The sequence below is a fragment of the Thalassophryne amazonica genome, chromosome 13 (genome assembly GCF_902500255.1).
Source record: "Thalassophryne amazonica chromosome 13, fThaAma1.1, whole genome shotgun sequence".
Classification (NCBI taxonomy): Eukaryota; Metazoa; Chordata; class Actinopteri; order Batrachoidiformes; family Batrachoididae; genus Thalassophryne; species Thalassophryne amazonica.
In genome coordinates, this window is record NC_047115.1 from 16,335,177 (window position 1) to 16,355,940 (window position 20,764).

At 41.4% G+C, this 20,764-nt stretch overlaps 1 protein-coding gene across 3 annotated transcripts in view; it reads left to right on the forward strand.

Annotated features, from left to right (window-relative positions):
- Positions 1–20,764, forward strand: part of slc8a1b (solute carrier family 8 member 1b) — a 363,534-nt gene that overhangs the window by 297,231 nt on the left and 45,539 nt on the right. For all 3 annotated transcript variants that reach the window (XM_034185109.1, XM_034185110.1, XM_034185111.1), the window contains one exon: positions 1,053–1,152. In XM_034185109.1, coding sequence (XP_034041000.1) covers positions 1,053–1,152 — 100 coding nt within the window. The remainder of the gene's footprint in view (positions 1–1,052; positions 1,153–20,764) is intronic.

Here is a 20,764-nt window from a genome sequence, read left to right on the forward strand (position 1 = left end):
CACTGAGTTCGACATATTTAGCATGATAGGCAAAGTCAAGGTACAGTTGCATGTTTGTGCATATGCATGTGTGTGTGTGTGTGTGTGTGTGTGTGTGTGTGTGTGTGTGTGTGTGTGTGTGTGTGTGTGTGTGTGTGTGTGTGTGTGTGTGTGAGTATGCGCTTCCACAGCAGCAGCGACACATTAGTTACACCCCTTAGCGCCATTCAGCGCAATTAGCAAACCAGTTTCCCTCTGGAGTGGCGAGAAGAAGCGAGCGCAAAACCCCAGCAAGCCTCTAATTAGTGTGTGTGTGTGTGTGTGTGTGTGTGTGTGTGTGTGTGTGTGTGTGTGTGTGTGTGTGTGTGTGTGTGTGTGTGTGTGTGTGTGTGTGTGTGTGTGTGTGTGTGTGTGTGTGTGTGTGTTTTAGAATATTGCACTCTGTCAAAGCCTTTCACTTTTTGTCATCAAAATAGAAGCACTAAGAATGAAGGAAGGACAGAAAGAAGGAAACAAATGAAATTAAATCTTGTTGTATGTATATATATATATATATATATATATATATATATATATATATATATATATATATATATATATATATATATATATATATATATATATATATATGATAGGTAGGTTCTGGAGGAGATCAGGTGGATGAAATAGAGAAGGAAGCATTGCAGGAAAGAGGTGCTCAACTGCTTCATCTCAGGCAGCTTTGGTGGATGTTCCTAAAAAGGATCTGCTCGTGCACTTACACTCTTTCACTTGAGACTACCATCTAGTTAGTAATGCTGATATTTCGCACTATGTCAGTTACAAAGTGGAGTTGCACATATCTCACATGCACTTGCTCTTTGCACTTAAGCCCGTGCACTGTAATTCATCAAGATGTGCCCAGACATAGTGCAGACCTCAACCGAGCAGGTTCGTCCACAACCTAATGGGTGGTTTACTAGTATATTGTCTTAGTACCAAGACACCAGTTGACTGAAAACAATCAAATGAATGATTCATGACCAGATTGCTGTGACTCATCTAACCGCTATCATTTGTGTCTCCTCCAACAGAATACAGTGGACAAGCTGATAAAGAAGACCAACCTGGCTCTGTTGGTAGGAACCAACAGCTGGAGAGACCAGTTCATAGAAGCCATCACTGTGAGTGCAGGTAAGACTACCAAAGACGGGTGCGTTTGTGTGTTTTCAGTCTCACAGGTCAGACATTCTGTTGTCATCTGGGGGTCCTAAAAGAAGATGTGTGACTGTCCTTTTTTATTACCATATAACAAGCTGCACTCATATTCTAAGTTCTAATGCACCCACTGCTTATGTAGTGTAGACAAAATTATGTGTCTGACAACATTAACAGTGTTAATTAAACACAGGTAATTGCTGTCTGCAGAAATTGGGTGGTCTCCTGGTTTTGTGCAGTTAGGGTGCTTGTGTGTGTTTAAGGTGGTTAACAGGATCTCAGGAGGAGTGCGAGCATCATTCCTAGATTTCAGCTGATGTGGCTGGGTTTGTTTTTCACAGCTGTGTCCACATTAATTCATACCAATTTGAATATTGTAAAACCTTTTCTTCAGACTGACTCTGGGAAAAGCTCCAGTGACTGCAGGGAAAAACCACAAGCCAGGCTCATTTCAGGTTGGCAGAGGGAGACGTAAGACCAAGAGGCCAATTATGAGCTTAGCTACTGTTTGGAGTAGTATCTCTTTACCTTAAACAGGTTTATTTCCCAGTCGCTCTGTCCCTTTTCAACTTAGAATGGGGTGACCTTTGTGCCTGCACCTTTGTAACACATCAGGGCCCTAAGGGTGGTGCAGGGGTGCTGAAGTTGGTTGGTGTGCTGAGATGGTGCTACTCTGGGTCCCACAGCACTGCAAAGTGTTTTTTTTTTTAATTCTAAGGTTATTTATTGACTTAGTACAACACTATGGTCAGCTGTAGTTGTTTGAATTGTGTTGTGTCAATAAGCTTAATATGTAATATTGTACAGTATTATTATTATTATTATTATTATTACTTCTATTTTGTCATTTGATTTTTAAATAGACTACAATGGAAATAAGTGCTTGTGTCATCCATGCATTTTAACATATTTACAATTATATTATCTACTTACTGAAGTTCAATACACTTACTGTGTATTGAACTTACTAAATGAAATCACGCACACATGCACTCACTCATGCTTTTAATATAAAGATGATTTACCACCCCTGCTGGAATGGGGTGTTAGTCCAGAATGTAATTAGTAACACCCATTGTTCAGTGTGAACATTTGACTGGCATTTTATAGACAGTGATGAAAAATACGTTCATTCAGGGAAACAATTTTCTTACTCACTCATGAGACGTTGGAAGAAAGAGGTGAAGCTTAAAAGTTTAAGTAAATTAATCTGATTGAAATTTAGTGATGAATTTTGAAGCCAATTATGAAGAAAATTATTACAAGAATGTCTTTAAAGAAAAAGCAGATGAGGAGCCACCTGTACCCATTGACAACAAACCTCCTTCATGGAGCCTGGACTGGGTCGATTAGCTGCTGTTGGAGGGCTGGTTCCATCCGTCCGTCGTCGATATCGGGCAGCGTGAGCTCATCTGGGTCGGAGGGGTTCACTCGGGTGTCCCCGGTGTGATCCCAGGGCTGGTGTCGGCTGGTTTTGCCGTAACTGCTGCAGTCAGGTTTGGCATCAGCTGCGTGTCAGCGTGCAGTGACCCAGAGGTGGAAGGTGTTTGTTGAAAAAGGGTTCTTCGCAGCTTTCAAAAATGGTTGGAGCCAAATTAAAGTCTTTGTGACTTTAGAAAAAAGTAAAACTTTAATAAGAGCGTTGAAAATTGAATGAAAAAGGAAAAGTTGCTTTTTCTGTAAATTTGCTCTTAATTTGAAGAGGTCAGCTCGGAAGTTCTCTTAAAAATTCAAAAGCTTGACGCACCTTAAAAGCGTCAGGTTAAACTTTGAGTTTGTCCCAAAGGTAATGAATGAATGAATGAATGAATGCCACGTGGTAGCTTAGCTTAGCAATGGCTCTTGGCCCAAAATAGAATTAAGCGTTAAGCAAAAGAGAGAGGAAAAAGTTGCAGAAGAGGAAGAGCGAGGGAAAGCGCAGAGAGACCAAGACTCTGTTCTAACTTTTAAAGGGGGACTTACGTCACTAAACTCCGCCCATTTAGGCTGTGCGATCTCACAGACACTTCATGTCTTAGAGCAGGCAGAAATGATTCAACAACACATTAATTAATTTGAAATACTATTTGTTCTAAGGCACCCAAATGGACATATCATTATTAATAGTCAGTTAAACACATCCTTCGGATAAACATCAGCATTTTAGATACTGAAGAAAGGTCACACACACACACACACATCAGTTAACATGAGCACATCAATAACTGGAATGACTACATGCAAAGCATTTTGTTTGAATAATAAATGCAACAACATTATAAGTCTTTAGATATAAATGAGAGACATACTGATGTAAATTCTTATTTCAAACCAAAGGTCTTTTCTTTGTTTTACTCAAGATAAAAGTTAGTTGTGAAGAATCAACTATTTATGGCCCATCTGGTTGTGGGGGAAGGGTCCCCCCCCGGATGAGGAGAGGTCCTGTCTTATCTTGATCATAAACGTTTTGGGTTCTCCTGTCCTGGAGAAGCCCAGATTCTGACGTTAAGCCATTATCATGTCATGTAGTTCACGAATTACAACTTTGTTTTTCTCTGGAAGGCAGTGTTAGACCATGGGGTGATGTCTCCAAAACTTATCTGAAGATCTCCAGATGACTTAGGAATTTCTCCACTGAGGTGGAAATGCAGTCTCTGCATCCAGTGGGGTTTTGTGGTTGAGAGAGGATTAATATATTTTATTTAATCAGGTCTAATCAAGGCCATTGCGCTACAGAATACATTTTTAAAGTAACCCTCCCAACCCTGGTAGTTTCTCCATAAATATTTGTTCTATCAACATTCCGTTTTGACAGCGTCCATGCTGGACCTAAAATCCATGAACATACCAAACAGCAAATGTCAGCTATCCACAGTCACATACACATCTCTTTGTTTTTTTCTGAATTCTGCTGCAAACAGGTGCTTTTAATTTTTACACATGCACAGAGACAGTGGTGGAAGACATTAAAAGAAGTACTCTTCACTCATGGTAACAACAACATGACACTTATCTAAACTGACTGAACCAATTGAACTACAAAAACACAATAAATCACTAAAACTAACAACACTGTTAAACTAACATGAACCACAATAACAACATTTAAAACCCCAAACGTCCATGGTGCCTTGAAGCATAATGTCCACTGTTTACTGGTTAGATAAACTTGCTAATTTCTCCAAAAATATTAGTCATATCAACTTTTTGCAGTGTTCATCCCTGACCCATAAGCAATGGGTCAAGGATACATAAGCAAACCAAATGGCAAATGTCAGCTCTCCCCGATTTCTGCGTGATTGAAGCCATACACATACACACACACACACACACACACACACACACACACACACACACACACACACACACACACACACACACACACACACACACACACACACATAAGCCACTTGGCTATTATAATATAGATAGCCTTTATACCAAATTGTAAAATATCATCAGCTTTTGACCTTGATTGTAACCTTTAATCATTTGTGTCATGTGTATTATCTAAACACTATCTACTTTCCCCAGTAATTTCAAATAAATATTATCCCAGTGCCACTGGTCAGGTTCTGTCCTCTCAGGGGACGCCTGGACAACAAAGTGTATCATATTGAACAATTCAGCAGCGAAGTCTACAAATATAAACATTTTCTTCTTGCACTTTCAGAAACGTCGGCTTGTTTGCTATTTGTTTGAAGCAGTGTCATTTTGCATGCACATAGCTAAACACATGAATTAGCCAGGATTTATATTAATGCATTGTTTGACTTGAGCCGCCTCACTCATTTTAGTGCCTTCAAATATCTTTATCCTGTGTGTGTGGTTTCGGGCTGCGTGTTTGCTGCAGTTAACAAGCCTGTCAGCCAGCTTTTGTTGGCAATCTGATGTTGTTAATGAAAAGGCCCATCTTCACGCTCTTATCTGGGATTATCTTGTCTAGGCTGATAGAGAGCAAGTGCGTGCACGCGTGCATGCATGCATATGTGAAATAGTGAATGAATGTAGTTTCACTAAACATAACTCAGAAAATCGTGCACCATTGTGCAGCATCATTGTGCTGTATTTGAATAAAGTTTAAATATTTCAGTGATTTAAAACAATTTTCTGCTTGTAATTCATAACAGGTTGTCCAAAGGACAAACACCACACATGTAGTCCAGCCGAATCAGAACCAGAGGCTGTTAAACCTGAAGGTGAATTGGATTGAAGCAATCCAAAGGGTAGTTTAGAGATAATAATTGATTTGGCTGATTGTGGTTCAAGCTGGCAGCTGATTGGGTCATCAGACATCAGTTTGGGGAAACCACTATATTTAATGTTGTTTGTGATTAGGCAGCATGAAGTGAAGAGAGAAAGAGAACCTAATGAGAGATAACGAAAAGAATGGGAAAGTGTGAGTGCCTGCTGGGAGAGGAGGAGAAAGTTGCTGATGCTTTCAACAGAGTCACAGCAAGAAGCTTCTGGATTTGTTGGTGTTGCACAGCAAGTAAGGTTGCACATTATATATACGAGGTCTGTTAGAAAAGAATCCGACCTTTTTATTTTTTGCAAAAACTATATGGATTTGAATCGTGTGCTTGCATCAGCCAAGCTTGAACCTTCGTGCGCATACCAGTAGGTGTACAGTTTTGTCAAAAATTATGAAAAAGTACAAAAAAATGGAATGATTGCACAGAAATATTAATAAATAAAATGTGCAACCAATTTTCAACTTCAAAAATACAGTTCACAATTTTTAAGTGGTGTCCTGATTAAAAAGAAAATCAGTTTGTATTTAATCCGGGGCCTCATGTACAAATACTTGTGTGGATTTCCTACTGAAACATTGCATACACTAAAACCAAGAAACTGGCATAAGCACAAAAATATCCAGATGTGTCAAAGTGTGCGTACGCATGGATCCAAGCATTTTCCGCTTGTACATCAAACTGAACATGGAATTGAGCACACATGTAGTCGTACCAAACTCCTCCCTCTCCACGCCCCTATTTGAATATGCAAATTCATGTAAATATGCCTTTGGACATGGGATTCCCCTCTGTCTGATCACTCCACATGAACACAGAAAAGAAATTATACACCATGTGAGCTACAGATGGCTGGAAATGACGTGGAGGCATGCAGGGCTAGTTTATTTGGTACCTTGTCAAACGGAATAAACATGAAGCAGAAATATCAGTGGGAGCGTGTGTGTGTATGTGTGTGTGTGTGTGTGTGTGTGTGTGTGTGCGTGTGTGTGTGTGTGTGTGAGGCTGTAAACACTGTGGGCTCAGAGAAGTGCACACACACTGAAGTTAAGAAATGAGGTGCACTGCAGCTGACAGTGTGACATTCACAACTTTACACAAACGTTTATTGACAAATACTGAAAACAGGGAGACAATCTAAATGGACTGCATTATATATTTTATATAATATACGAGGTCTGTGAGAAAAGTATCCGACCTTATTATTTAAAAAAAAAAAACATATGGATTTGAATCACGTGTGATTACATCAGCCAAGCTTGAACCCTCGTGGGCATGCGAGAGTTTTTTCACGCCTGTCAGTGACGTCATTCGCCTGTGAGCACGCCTTGTGGAAGGAGTGGTCCAGCCCCCTCGTCGGAATTCCTTTGTCTGAGAATTTGCTCAGAGACCCGCGCTGTGCTTGATCAAAATTTTTTCAAAAACTGTGAGGCACATCCGAGTGGACACCATTCGAGAAATTCAGCTGGTTTTCGGTGAAAATTTTAACGGCTGATGAGAGATTTTGGATTGTTTCTATCTAGGCGACATCGTCATCCTGTTTCAAGCTGAAAACCTCCAAATTTAAGCCTCTGTTGACCCAGGACGTCGTGAGAGAACAGAGAACTTTCAGAAGAGGTCGGAATCAGCAGTCTATCCGGACATTCCACTGTTAAAGGAGATTTTTTAAATGAAAGACGTGCGGACGGATTGGCGCGTCGGCTCGCAGCCGGCATGTTGAGCCCGCCACAGGAAAAACACCTCCGTTGGAAGCCTTAAGGACAAGTTGGAACATGCCCTGCTGTTAAACAATTTCTCAGATACTCACTCAACTGAAAGCCACCAAAAGCTGCCTGGATTTTACAAATGGTTATCAACACGGAGGTGTTTATCCTGTGGCGGGTGCGCCGCGCCGGCTGCGAGCCGACGCGCCAATCTGTCGGCACGTCTTTCATTAAAAAAACTCCTTTAACAGTGGAATGTCTGGATAAACTGCTGATTCCGACCTCTTCTGAAAGTTCAAATGCTAAAAGCACTTTACACATCAAATGCCTCACATTCACCCCAATGTCAGGCTGCTATCTAATCAATAATATCTGTTTTATTCTTTGCTGTTACATTCCACAAAAATTGTGATGTGTAGCTTGTAATATCATATTAATTGTGCTATACATTTATTGGCCAGTAGATGTCAGTAGTCATTAACCCCTTAACACCCGAATTTATATAGCTGTATATAAAAAAATGTTTTGTGTGTGTTTTTGCCTTTAAGTAGATGGTAAATAATGTTGAGATTATTAATTTCACTTTTGCACAAAAACTAGATAGTAATATTGGGTATTCTGGTAATGACTTTATGTTATAATGTTATAATAATAATGATGGTATGTTGCAAATTTGCGACAACGGGCATACAGGTCAATTTGGTAAATTGCATATTTGAGTCAGAGATTGTAGCATATATGCGACGATGGGCGTTAAGGGGTTAAATAGTTGTTAATTGAGGCTCAAGCAGTGAAGCTTTTGGTGAAGCATTTGGCTGGAAGTCTCACTGAAATGTCGATACTTCTATGAGGCTTCCATCTGCATGAGATTTGATGTGCAACCTGACTTGAGGTTAATTAGCTTCCCACATGCATTGTACTTTACCATGCCCTCCTCATTTTCATTACTAAAATAAAACCACACTTTTGTCTGTTTCCTGCAACTTACACTGCTTCGACTTTAATATGCATGCTAGCTTGTATCAAAACAATAGGCGCACTGCTGCATTTACGCACTGTGTAGTCATGTGGAAAGTTCCTTGTAGCCTTTGCTTAAAATTATACAGGATTATCATGTTTTTAACCCATTAGCAGAACTCTCACATGCTCACTCATCTTCAAGCGCTTATCCGTTGTTGTGATTTTTAATAACAAGTATCATACTGCTGTTGATTCATGTTAAGACTCTGGTTTGAGTTTGATGCCTGAGTTTGAGTTTTTTCTGCATACTGTTTGTATAATATCCATAACATATGAGATACACCCTCTAGTGTTCAACACAAAGAAATGCATTTCTTTTGCAGTGACCACATCGGTCATGTTTGGAGTAGCCATATTCATTTGTATTTTTAATTATACAACTACACAGTTTGATTAGACCAACATATCTTCCAAGCAACTCAGTTATCTGTAGCCTATTTCTTAGATTGTTGGTTAAATCATTGCCACTTTTAGTTTGCTTCAGTCTGGTATAGCTGCAAAACATAAATCCTTCACACTGTGTGAAACTCACAAAACTAGTTTCTGTATCACTTGTGCAACTCCACAAGGAGTTAGCTTGTTAGCTTTCTGAAGCTTGCTAGCTTACCAGAGTTAGCTTCTTGTCACACCGTGCATATAGTCTATGCAGAATCCACGCCAAAAGTTCAGTTATTTTTTCCAACGTATTTGAAAAAACAGAAGGGTCCTTGATTTGTTAATCCTACAGAGGGCCAGGATCAATTAAATGAACTGTGACTTTGATCATTAGCGACAATTCCCTGCATCACTGTAATGCACCAAGACTCCATCATGCTCAGCACGTCTACAACTGTTGATGTAAACCCTGGAGTGTTTCCTTTTTCTTCTCGGTTCAGTTCATGTTTGGCTCAGTTACTTTGCTGCAGGTTCAACTTGTGTAACAGCTCATCCCCTTTTCGCAAGCCCTAAAAATGAAAAAGAACGCAGCTTTCAGGAGGCGTTCTAAACCTTTTTGTTGTACCTTTTTCTGTTATTTTAAATTAAAGGTTTTTAGCATTTAGTGCTTGTACAGAACTGTTTCTTAGTTTGTTTCTTTACTCTGTGAACGCTGGGGATTTCTTCAGCATCACCCTTCAGAGGAAGTTCAAAGATTTATTTCTTGTCTTCTGGAATAACATCAGGTTCATGTGTGAAACTCCCTCCTGTGATTCATCTGATGAAGAACTAGACACAGCTCTGCATGGCTTAAAGTCCCATTCCTAGTTTTAGGGATCTGCACCCGAGAAAATCACAAATCTTTTCAGTACCTTGAAAAACTTTACAGGAACCAGAAGGGTGCCTATGTTGCACAGGGATGTTCTATCATTCTGCCACCTAGTCCTGGGTCTTCTTCCTTGGGATTTCCTCCCAGCTGGATGTGCCTGGAACACCTCCCTAGGGAGGCGGCCAGAAGGCATCCTTACCAGATGATCGGACTACCTCAGCTGGCTCCTTCTGTATGACTGAGCTTCTCACCCTATCTCTAAGGGACACACCAGCTACCCTCCTGAGGAAACCCACTTCAGTCGCTTTCAGTCATGACCCAATCCTCATGACCATAGGTGAGAATGGGAACGAAGACTGACCGGTTTTGGCTCAACTCCTTTTTTGAAACAACAGTACAGTAGAGCGAATGCAATACCGTCCCCGCTGCTCCGATTCTCCGGCCCATCTCACGCTCCATGATTTAATTTGGACATTAAAAAGTGTTATTGGAAATGGTTTATAGTTTTCAAATTTGCTGTTTCATTTAAATTCTGATCACCAGATGCTTCCATACTTTGGTTCCTTTAAGCAGCCAAGCATAGAGGAAAAACCCATGTGTGACAGTGACTGTTGGGTTTTCTCCTGTCCTATATATCTTAATGCCAAGTAACCACATTCTGGACACACCCCAGGAACACCCATCAAGTGACAAACAGCAACTGCTTGTTGCCCTCATTTCTAGCTAATATGACCGTAGGGTTCATGTGAATTTGGCCCCCAAGAAAGGTATGAAAAATATTTTAACTTCTTTTCAATTATATAACCTAACCAACCCAGTCTTACGGCTAGTCGTGATTCAGCAGCACAAAATATACATTAATCTATTGTTTCGTGATATTGTGTCAAAATGCACCTCATTTTCATCACGGCAGCACGAATTCATTCTAATTCATTCCGTGAATTAGGGGAATCTTAGGGGTCAGAGTGGTTATGGTTAGGGTGGGGGGAAGGCGTAAGATTAGGTTATGGTTAAGGTTAGGGTTGGGGTAGGAGTAGGGTTAGTAATACTGAGTTAAAAAAACCCCGTCACAAACATTTGACTCATTCATGACGGGAGGACAAAAAAAACGTGAGACTGGGCTGAACCTAACATGTATATAAGAAGCCATGTGGCAAATTTGGAAAAAGTGTTTTTACCCTGTGCGTTGGTGAAGCAGGGTATTGTAATCGGTCCTCTGTGTGTGTGTCTGTGCATCTGTATAAGATGGCGCTCCCCAGTGTTGCTTTTCTTTCTTCTTCTCTTTTTCTTTTGGTCTTTTGTGATGAGTTAAGACAATCTGTAAATGGTTTCTGTAATCAAGTGACCTTATTACAGCTAAGAGAGCGCAGTCATTTTGGACTTTTCTACCCAAACATGCCTGGCTCTTACCCGGAGCTAAGGCTATGCTAGGCTAGGCTAGGCTAGGCTAGCCCCCAACGGAGCGCTCTCCTGACAACAACAGGCCAAAGCGGAGGAGCAGCAGATGGGGAAGAGTTGAACGAAGGCTCCGGCGCTTGGTTAGAAGTGGAAGACCGACCCTCCCGGTCATATACTGATTGCAAACGTTCAATCTCTGGAAAATAAAAAGGGACAAACTCCATGATCGGATTTCCAAACAGAAGGACACACAGGGTTGCTCCCGGCTGTGTTTCCGTGAAACATGGCTGGGGGAGAGGACACCCGACGAGGTCATAACACCAGACGGCTACACGGCCTTCAGAGAGGACTGCAGCGGAGGAACGGCCGTCCTCGTCATGCAATCCTGGTGCGCCAACTGTAAGATTATTTCTAAATCTTGCTCTGAGAATGTGGAATATTTGACTCTTTTCAGTACCTTGAAAAACTTTACAGGATCCAGAAGGGTGCCTATGTTGCACCGGGATGTTCTATCTTGGTTAGAAGTGGAAGACCAACCCTCCCGGTCATATACTGATTGCAAACGTTCAATCTCTGGAAAATAAAAAGGGACAAACTCCATGATCGCATTTCCAAACAGAAGGACACACATGGTTGCTCTTGGCTGTGTTCCTGTGAAACATAGCTGGGGGAGAGGACACTTGACGAGGTCATAACACCAGACGGCTACACGGCCTTCAGAGAGGACTGCAGCGGAGGAACGGCCGTCCTCGTCATGCAATCCTGGTGCGCCAACTGTAAGATTATTTCTAAATCTAATAATTCTAATTATTCTAATTATTCTAATAATTTATTATTTCTGAAGCTAAGGCTGTTTTACCTGCCCAGAGAACTGCAGCGCATCATTGTGTGTTGTGTATCCCCCCCCTCCCCCCACCTCCAAGGAGGAGTCTGCACTTAAGGAGCTACACGACATGATCATTGAGCATGAAGACACGTATCATGATGCTGCTTTCATTATTCTGGGAGATTCAGCGTTCGGGCTTCGCTGGAGAATCTAGCTGTTTCTGTCTTAGTGTCCGTACCAGACTTTCTACGCCGGCCGCTTGGCGTGTTGCCTTGGCGTCTGCACCGCAGAGGACGCGGGATGAGAGGAGGAGTCTCTGTTCGGCTCAGAGTGTGTCTGGCTGCTTCCTGCAAACATGCTCCATGACAATTCATGGCTGGATTCTTCACACCATATGACGGCTACGACGTGCGGCGTTCCCTGACTTTTAGCTATCGGTGGCTCCAGCCGGTTGTGCAGGGTGCCGGATCTCCACTTCTGCGTCGTCGTCTTGTGAGGAGCTGCAGTCATGGCTGCGTGCAGGAGAACCTGCGCTCGCTCAGTCGTGTCTCCCAGCAGACTGACGTGCGCTCAGTCCGTGTGGCACTCATCAACACAAGGTCACTCACAAGTAAGACTTTCATTCTGAATGACTTTTTCTCCAGTCGTGCTCTGGATTTTCTCCTGTTAACGGAGACCTGGTTGAAACCAGGTGAAAATAGCGTCTTTTCTGAGCTCCTCCCCCCCGGCTGCTTGTTTTTCAGCTCCCCACGAGCATCAGGTCAAGGCGGGGGTGTGGCCACAGTTTTTAAAGACAGCTTTAAATGCTGATTTTTATCTTCTACTGCCTACTCCACTTTTGAACTTCAGTTGTTTGTGATGGAGTTCGACTGTCCTGTGCTCTGTGCTGTTGTTTACTGTCCACCAAAATTTAATAAGGATTTTATTCAGGAGTTTTCTGAGTTTCTGACAGATTTTATCCCAAAATATGATAAATTTTTGGTCTGTGGTGATTTTAATATTCATATCTGTTGTCCTTCTAATCAGCTGGCTGATGATTTTAAAAGCCTCCTGAACTCTTTTGGTCTGACACAAGTTGTGGATGGACCAACACATAATCTTGGACACACCTTGGACCTGGTCATTTCTTATAGGCTTTCAGTTTCACTTAAGGACATATCAGACATTGCTATTTCAGATCACTTTCCTGTTATCTTTGAATTTACTGCTCCTCCATCTGCTGGTAAGCCACTGGTTCCTGTCTCTCACCGCCATTTGATCACCTCCTCGACAGCGGGGGACTTTGCTGCTGCCTTTATGGACTCTCAGTTTTATGCCATGAATGGACTGGTTTCTCCATTACTCCCAGATAACGTCCTCTCTTCTTTCCACGCCACATGCACAGCAATTTTGGACTCTGTTGCACCGATGCGCTGCAAATCCGGGAATTCAAAAGCTGACCCCTGGTTAAATGCCACGACCCGTGCCCTCAGGCAACACTGCAGACGGGCGGAGAGAAAATGGAAAAAGGACAAACCGCAGGTGTCTCTGGGTTTTCTGAGGGACAGTCTAACTGACTATCAGAAGGCTGTGAAGGAGGCAAAAGCACAATATCTGTCTCATATTATTTCGAGCAGTTGTCATCGTCCCAGTGTGTTATTTCAGACTATAAACTCAGTTGTAAATCCACACACCTCTGTTTTGATGGACGCTACAACCACAACCTGTGAGGAGTTTCTTCAGTTTTTTATTGACAAGGTTTCGTCAGTCAGACAGAACGCTGATCGGAACTGTAATGTTTAGTTGTCTGCTCCTCGTGCACATTCTGCTGTGCTCGAGCAGTTTGAGCCCATTTCTTTTGCATCTCTTGCTGATGTTGTCAAACACATAAAATCTACAAGTTGTCCTTCAGATGTTGTTCCAGCTAAGGTGCTGAAGGAGGTTTTTAACACTGTTGGAGCGTGTCAGAGTTGTTCAGAGTTGGACCTGAAAAGAACAACTGTTTACACACAGAAATAATCACGCAAGAGACACTGAATTTCTTTGTCCTGTACAGGAGAGGACCAACGAGAAGCTCCTTCAGAAAGAACTGTCGTCCGTCCTAAAGGTCCCGCCCATTTGCCTCTCCTTTTTATTGAATATCGTTACATACAGCATATAGGAGTGACAATATCACAAAACAATGGAAAGACACAAAGTCTGGTCTCACATTGATATGAAAACTGTTATGGCTTTTGAACCCTCAGTCTCCTAAGCTTTCCATAACAATGTCCAGCCCTTGAACTGTGTTCCAGTTACAATGCTCTTCTTCAAGGCTGAACCATTAATCAAAAGTACACATCTGCGATTAGCCAAACATGACCCTAGCCAACCAGTCTGACATTCTGGCAAAACAATCTGCACATTGAATGGTCAAAGATCATCTGCTCACTTTTCTCGTTTGACAGTCTTAATGATCACTTGAACCATTCAGCGTATATGATTGCTTTTGACACTAAGTAATTATTTAAAGGAATAATGGTACATGAACTTTCACACATGCATATACGTATATATGAAAACTAAAGAACAGAATCAAAGACATGATTACAGAGAGTACATCAAAGTGAAGACATTAATATTTGATAATACATATATTGACAATATAGAGAAAAACCCTGTCAGAGCGGGTCTCCTAACTTTTATCAAAGCTTGTCTTAGATCAGGGTCTGTTCCAGCTGCTTGTAAACATGCTGTGGTTCGACCTCTTCTTAAAAAACCTAATCTGGACTCATCAGTTTTATCCAATTTTAGACCTGTGTCTCATCTGCCATTTCTGTCTAAGGTTTTAGAAAAGGTTGTCTTTTTAGAGTTACAATCATTTTTAGAAGACAATCTCATCCTTGAAAAATTGCGATCCGTGTTTAGATCGCGACACAGCACTGAGTCAGCACTTTTAAAAGTTCATAATGACATCACTTTGTTGGTGGATGCAGGGAATCCTGCTGTGCTGGTTCTGTTGGACCTCACAGCAGCCTTTGATACTGTGGATCACAAAGTACTTGTTTCCCGGTTAGAACATTTTATTGGCATTCATGGTACTGCTCTTCAGTGGTTTAGATCATATTTGGCTGAAAGGAGCTTTTCTGTCATGATTGGGGACCTCTCCTCATCAACTGCTCATCTGTCTTGTGGTGTGCCGCAGGGTTCTGTCCTTGGGCTGAACTATTTTCTTTGTACATTCTGCCATTGGGGTCAGTTATAACCCAGCACAATCTGTCCTTTCATTGTTATGCAGATGATCTGTAAATCTATTTGCCTGTGAGTACTAATGGGAGTGATGCTTTGTCGTCACTATTTAATTGTATTCGCAATATAAAGCAGTGGCTGTCCCAAAACTTCCGTTACCTGAATGATGGTAAAACAGAGATCATGGTGTTTGAGCGCTCTGGCATACCAAATGTGGTAACACCAAATTTTGTTGCTTTGGCTAACTATGTAAAACCAGCTGTCAAGAATTTGGGAGTGATATTGGACAGCTGTTTGAGGTTTGGTCAACAGATAAACTCTGCTGTCAAAGCTAATTTTTTCCAACTTCGCCTTTTGGCTAAAAATAAAGCACTTTCTCAGTAGACGTGATCTTGAGACAGCCATTCATGCTTTCATCAGCTCCAGACTTGATTATTGTGATGCACTTTATTCAGCCATTAATCAGTCATCTGTTGCACGTCTCCAGTTGGTGCAGAATGCTGCTGCTCGTCTTTTAACAAACAGTTTTAGACGTGAGCATATTACGCCCGTCCTGTACTCACTCCACTGGCTTCCAGTTCGTTTTAGAATTGATTTTAAAATTGAATGTTTGTTTTAAAGCTATTTATGGCCTTGCACCTCCCTGCTTGTCTGAAATTTTAACTTTGCGCACCTACAGTAGGACATTAAGGGCGTCTGGCCAGCTTTACTTAGATGTTCCAAGGTCAAGATATAAACGCTGGGGTAATCATGCTTTCGCGGTAGCTGGCCCCAGATTGTGGAACAAGCTACCTCTTGAGTTACGTACTATTCCTGACCTATACGGGTGATTCTTTAACTACGAGCACTATTGGCATTGTAAATGTAATTTCCACCACACCATTGCCTTACAATATAAAGCGCCTTGGGGCAACTGTTTGTTGTGATTTGGCGCTATATACATGTGCTCTGATGTCACACTTTCATTGTAAAGATAACTATAAAAGTGTGAAATTTCCCCTTTTTTCTGTTTTTCATACAATATGATCAAAGGACATAATAAGTGCCCATAGTCTAAGAATCACCCATACACAGAGACTGTGAGTGACTACATCAGCTGGTGCACATCTATATGCGTCCTTCCGAGAGCTGTGCATGTGCTCCCCCACCAATAACCCTGGTTTAATGGGGATATAAAACAGAAAATCAGGAAGAGGTGGGAAGCCTTCATGTACAAGAGAGTCCAGTACAAGCTTCAGAAGTCCATCAAAGCGGTGGAGAGCTCCCACTCCCTAAAACCTAAATCACAACAGCTGATGTCATTTGCTGGAAAATTATATCAGCTGTCACCCATCCAGACATCTTGAACACTGACAGATTTGACAGGCTGAACACAGACACTCCCTCAAAAGCCCCTGAGACCCCGACTTTCAGGGAACATCCACACAGGTCCTGAAGACTCTAAAGCTGGTGAACCCCCACAAGGCTGTGGGAGCAGATCGTGTTTCCCCTAAGTTCTGAAGGCCTGCGTGGAACAACCAGCAGGTGTGCATACAGACATCTTCAACCTGTCTCCCACCCAGGCAGTAGTCCATTTGTGTCTTCAAATACTCCACTATTATATGAGTCCCTAAAAAAACAGACACATCCATCCTGAATGACTTCAAGCCAGTGGCGCTCACACCAGTCTCCATGAAGTGCCTAGAAAAACTGATTCTGACCCACATTAAACACATGGTCCCAGACACTGTCAGCCCTCTCCCGTTTGCCTCCCACCCAAACCAATCAGTGGACGACACGGTGGCCATAGCTCTACACCACACTCTGCAACACTCAGACAACAGCAGAACATATGTCAGGATGCTTTTCCTGGATTACAGTTCCGCTGTCCCGGGCAAGCTGATCGAGAAGCTGACACATCTTGGCGTCCCGACTCCCAGCTGTTACTGGATTCTGGACTTCCTGACTGAAAAACCACAGGTGGTGAGTGGTGAGAATGGGAGGGTGGGTGTCTGCTGAGCTCTCAGTCAGCACAGGATCTGTACACACCCTGTACATGAACGACTGCGTCTCCACCCAGGACAATAACATCATCATTAAATATGCCAATGACACCACCATGAGTACTTCAGGAGGAACCCTTGCCCTTCCCCTCTGCAGCCTCTCATCACCAAAGGCACTGAGATGGAGAAGGCCCACAGCTACAGATTCTTGGGACTGCAGGTAACATCTGACCCGTGCTGGACTCTCAATACTACTGCCACAGTGTAAAAAGCCCAGCAGAGGTTAAACTTCATCAGACTACTGAGGAAAGCTGGACAGAACCATCACCCTCTCAGCCTATACGGGTCTGACAGAGAGCATCCTCACTGCAGGCATCACTGTCTGGTACGGCAACATCACACAGGCAGAGAAGAAGGCTCTTCAAAGAGCCATAAGGACAGCAGAGACTAAACAGCCTTCCATGGACTCAATATACACGCAGCACTGTCGGACAAGAGCAGAGGGAATCATCAGAGACTCTCTGCTCAGACACAAATGCTACATGTACAACCTCAGACACAGAGCAGACACTATCGTTACCCACAAAACACCAGTTCTCAACAGCTTTTTCCATGCCACAGTGAGACTCATGGCAATTAAAAATCCTGAACATATGCAACAGTTGTTGGAAATCTATAAAATTCACCTGTGCAATTTTTCTGTTTAAAATTTTTGCTATCATGTACAATATCTCCCCATGACTTTTACCTTTCAGGACTTTACCTTATTTATTAATATTATTATTATTATTATTATCATTATCGATTTTGCTATTTTCTACTTTATGAATATTTATTATTGTCTTTCTTTTTGTACAGCGAATTAAGAGCCTTCCTCTGTGTTTCCTTTCCTTTTTAAACAGATAGACTCCAAGAGAGCTCGCCACAAGAATTCCTATGTGGCAGGTTTATGCACAAATGGCAAATTAAAAATCTTTAATCTTGAAGATACCAAAAACAAAATAAAATGTCTGGATGTTTTGGGGGGGTTTTTTTTGCCAAATGTGATGAAAATATTACTTGGGCAAATATCTTGAGATTAACTTTTGGAGAGGACTGGACTACATTCAAGATCAACAAAAACATTGTGCAGAAAACATTATCTGCTATATCTCCACAACCAAAAGGGCGAGCAAGATGATCTGAAGTTTATATTGATCAGCAAAATATTTGTGATTGATTGGTACCATGAACTAATGGAACATGAAGGGTTTGCATTAGTCCTCTGATGCCTTTCCTTTTATTATTATTATTATTATTATTATTATTATTATTATTATTATTATTGGTCAGATTGCAATCAAAATGAAGTATTCATCAATGCTAAACTAAAGCTGTTGCCAAATTTCAAAGATATATATAACACAGGTGCAAAACAGGACACCTCTGGGACCAAACTAATAATTTAATTAATTTCACATACACACACACACACACACACACACACACACACACACACACACACACACACACACACACACACACACACACACCCAGCCTCATACCTTTTACAGACATAGTAAGTAGTAGAGAAGCAAGTCCTATACAGACCCTGAGGCACGCTGGTGTTGTTGCTTATACTTGGATTCCATTACCTGAAGCGGATAAAAGTCAACAACTACCCCAGGGTGTGACACCAGTTTATCACAAGTTACTTCTCTAGCCAAAACTGGTACCCATTTACAGCTGCCTTGACTGGGACAGTGAAGTGTCTTGTCCAAGGACACAGACAGATGACTATGACAGTATGACTATGAAGTTGTAAGAGAAGTAAGTCATGTACACCCTGAGGCCCAGTGTGACCCACGCTTATCCCCAGATTCCAAGTTGTTGGATTGTGATAAATATTAAAGAGGTGAACCTTTGGGCCAAATCTCAACATCGACACATACAGTAGTGTTCAGAATAATAGTAGTGCTATGTGACTAAAAAGATTAATCCAGGTTTTGAGTATATTTCTTATTGTTACATGGGAAACAAGGTACCAGTAGATTCAGGAGATTCTCACAAATCCAACAAGACCAAGCATTCATGATATGCACACTCTTAAGGCTATGAAATTGGGCTGTTAGTAAAAAAAAGTAGAAAAGGGGGTGTTCACAATAATAGTAGCATCTGCTGTTGATGCTACAAACTCAAAACTATTATGTTCAAACTGCTTTTTTAGCAATCCTGTGAATCACTAAACTAGTATTTAGTTGTATAACCACAGTTTTTCATGATTTCTTCACATCTGCGAGGTATTCATTTTGGTGGTTTGGAACTGTGATTTTGCTTGTTTACTAGTGTGCTTGGGGTCATTGTCTTGTTGAAACACCCATTTCAAGGGCATGTCCTCTTCAGCATAAGGCAACATGACCTCTTCAAGTATTTTGTTAAACTGATCCATGATACCTTGTATGTGATATATAGGTCCAACACCATAGTAGGAGAAACATGCCCATATCATGGTGCTTGCACTACCATGCTTCACTGTCTTCACTGTGAACTGTGGCTTGAATTCAGAGTTTGGGGGTCATCTCACAAACTGTCTTCGGCCCTTGGACCCAAACAGAACAATTTTACTCTCATCAGTCCACAAAATATTCCTCCATTTGTCTTTGGCCAGTTGATGTGTTCTTTGGCAAATTGTAACCTCTTCTGCACATGTCTTTTATTTAACAGAGGGATTTTGCGGGGGATTCTTGCAAATAAATTAGCTTCACACAGGCGTCTTCTAACTGTCACAGCACTTACAGGTAACTCCAGACTGTCTTTGATCATCCTGGAGCTGATCAATGGGTGAGCCTTTGCCATTTTGGTTATTCTTCTATCAATTTTGATGGTTGTTTTCCATTTTCTTCCACGTGTGTCTGTTTTTTTGTTTGTTTGTTTTTTTGTTTTGTTTTGTTTTTTGTTTTGTTTTTTGTCCATTTTAAACCATTGGAGATCATTGTAGATGAACAGCCTATAATTTTTTGCACCTGCGTATAGGTTTTCCCCTCTCCAATCAACTTTTTAATCAAACTACGCTGTTCTTCTGAACAATGGCTTGAACATCCCATTTTCCTCAGGTTTTCACAGAGAAAAGCATGTTCAACAGGTGCTGGCTTCATCCTTAAATAGGGAACACCTGATTCACGACTGTTTGTTCCACAAACTTGACGAACTCACTGACTGAATGCCACACTACTATTATTGTGAACACCCCCTTTTCTACTTTTTTTTACTAATAGCCCAATTTCATAGCCTTAAGAGTGTGCATATCATGAAGGCTTGGTCTTGTTGGATTTGTGAGAATCTACTGAATCTACTGGTACCTTGTTTCCCATGTAACAATAAGAAATATACTCAAAACCTGGATTAATCTTTTTAGTCACATAGCATTACTATTATTCTGAACACTACTGTACAGCCATCACTCAGTATTTAATTTTGAGATTAAGTTGAACAATGAACAATGATGTCTTCACTTTTTTTCTACTCAATCTTACCATAAGGCTTTTACCAAACATACTCTTTGTTTGAGGTAAAGCCCTGTAAACTTTGGCTGATTGTAATTCTTTTATGACTGTGGACACACGGCTTGTTATATTTTTGACACATTTTCCAACATTTCTTTATATATTTTCACAGAATAGTCCAAATAAAGACATGTTGCAACCTATTGGTTCATCACTTAGCTGGTTGAACGAGCCCAGAGCTGCTATCGCTGAGAGGAAGGTAGATTTAATGCCCCAATAAGACAGCTTGGTCTAATCTCTACTTCTACTTGTCATCTTGTCTCTCTATTATCCTGGCACGTTCTCTTATCTCCACTCAAACATGCTAGATCAAAATCAAAATCTAGGTCACTGTATGAGAGCTTCAGTTTTTTTCTTCATTGTGACCAGACGTGCAGCATTTAAAATTTTTTCCTCTTCTTCCTTCTGTCTGAAGTGTCAGATCAAGATCATGAT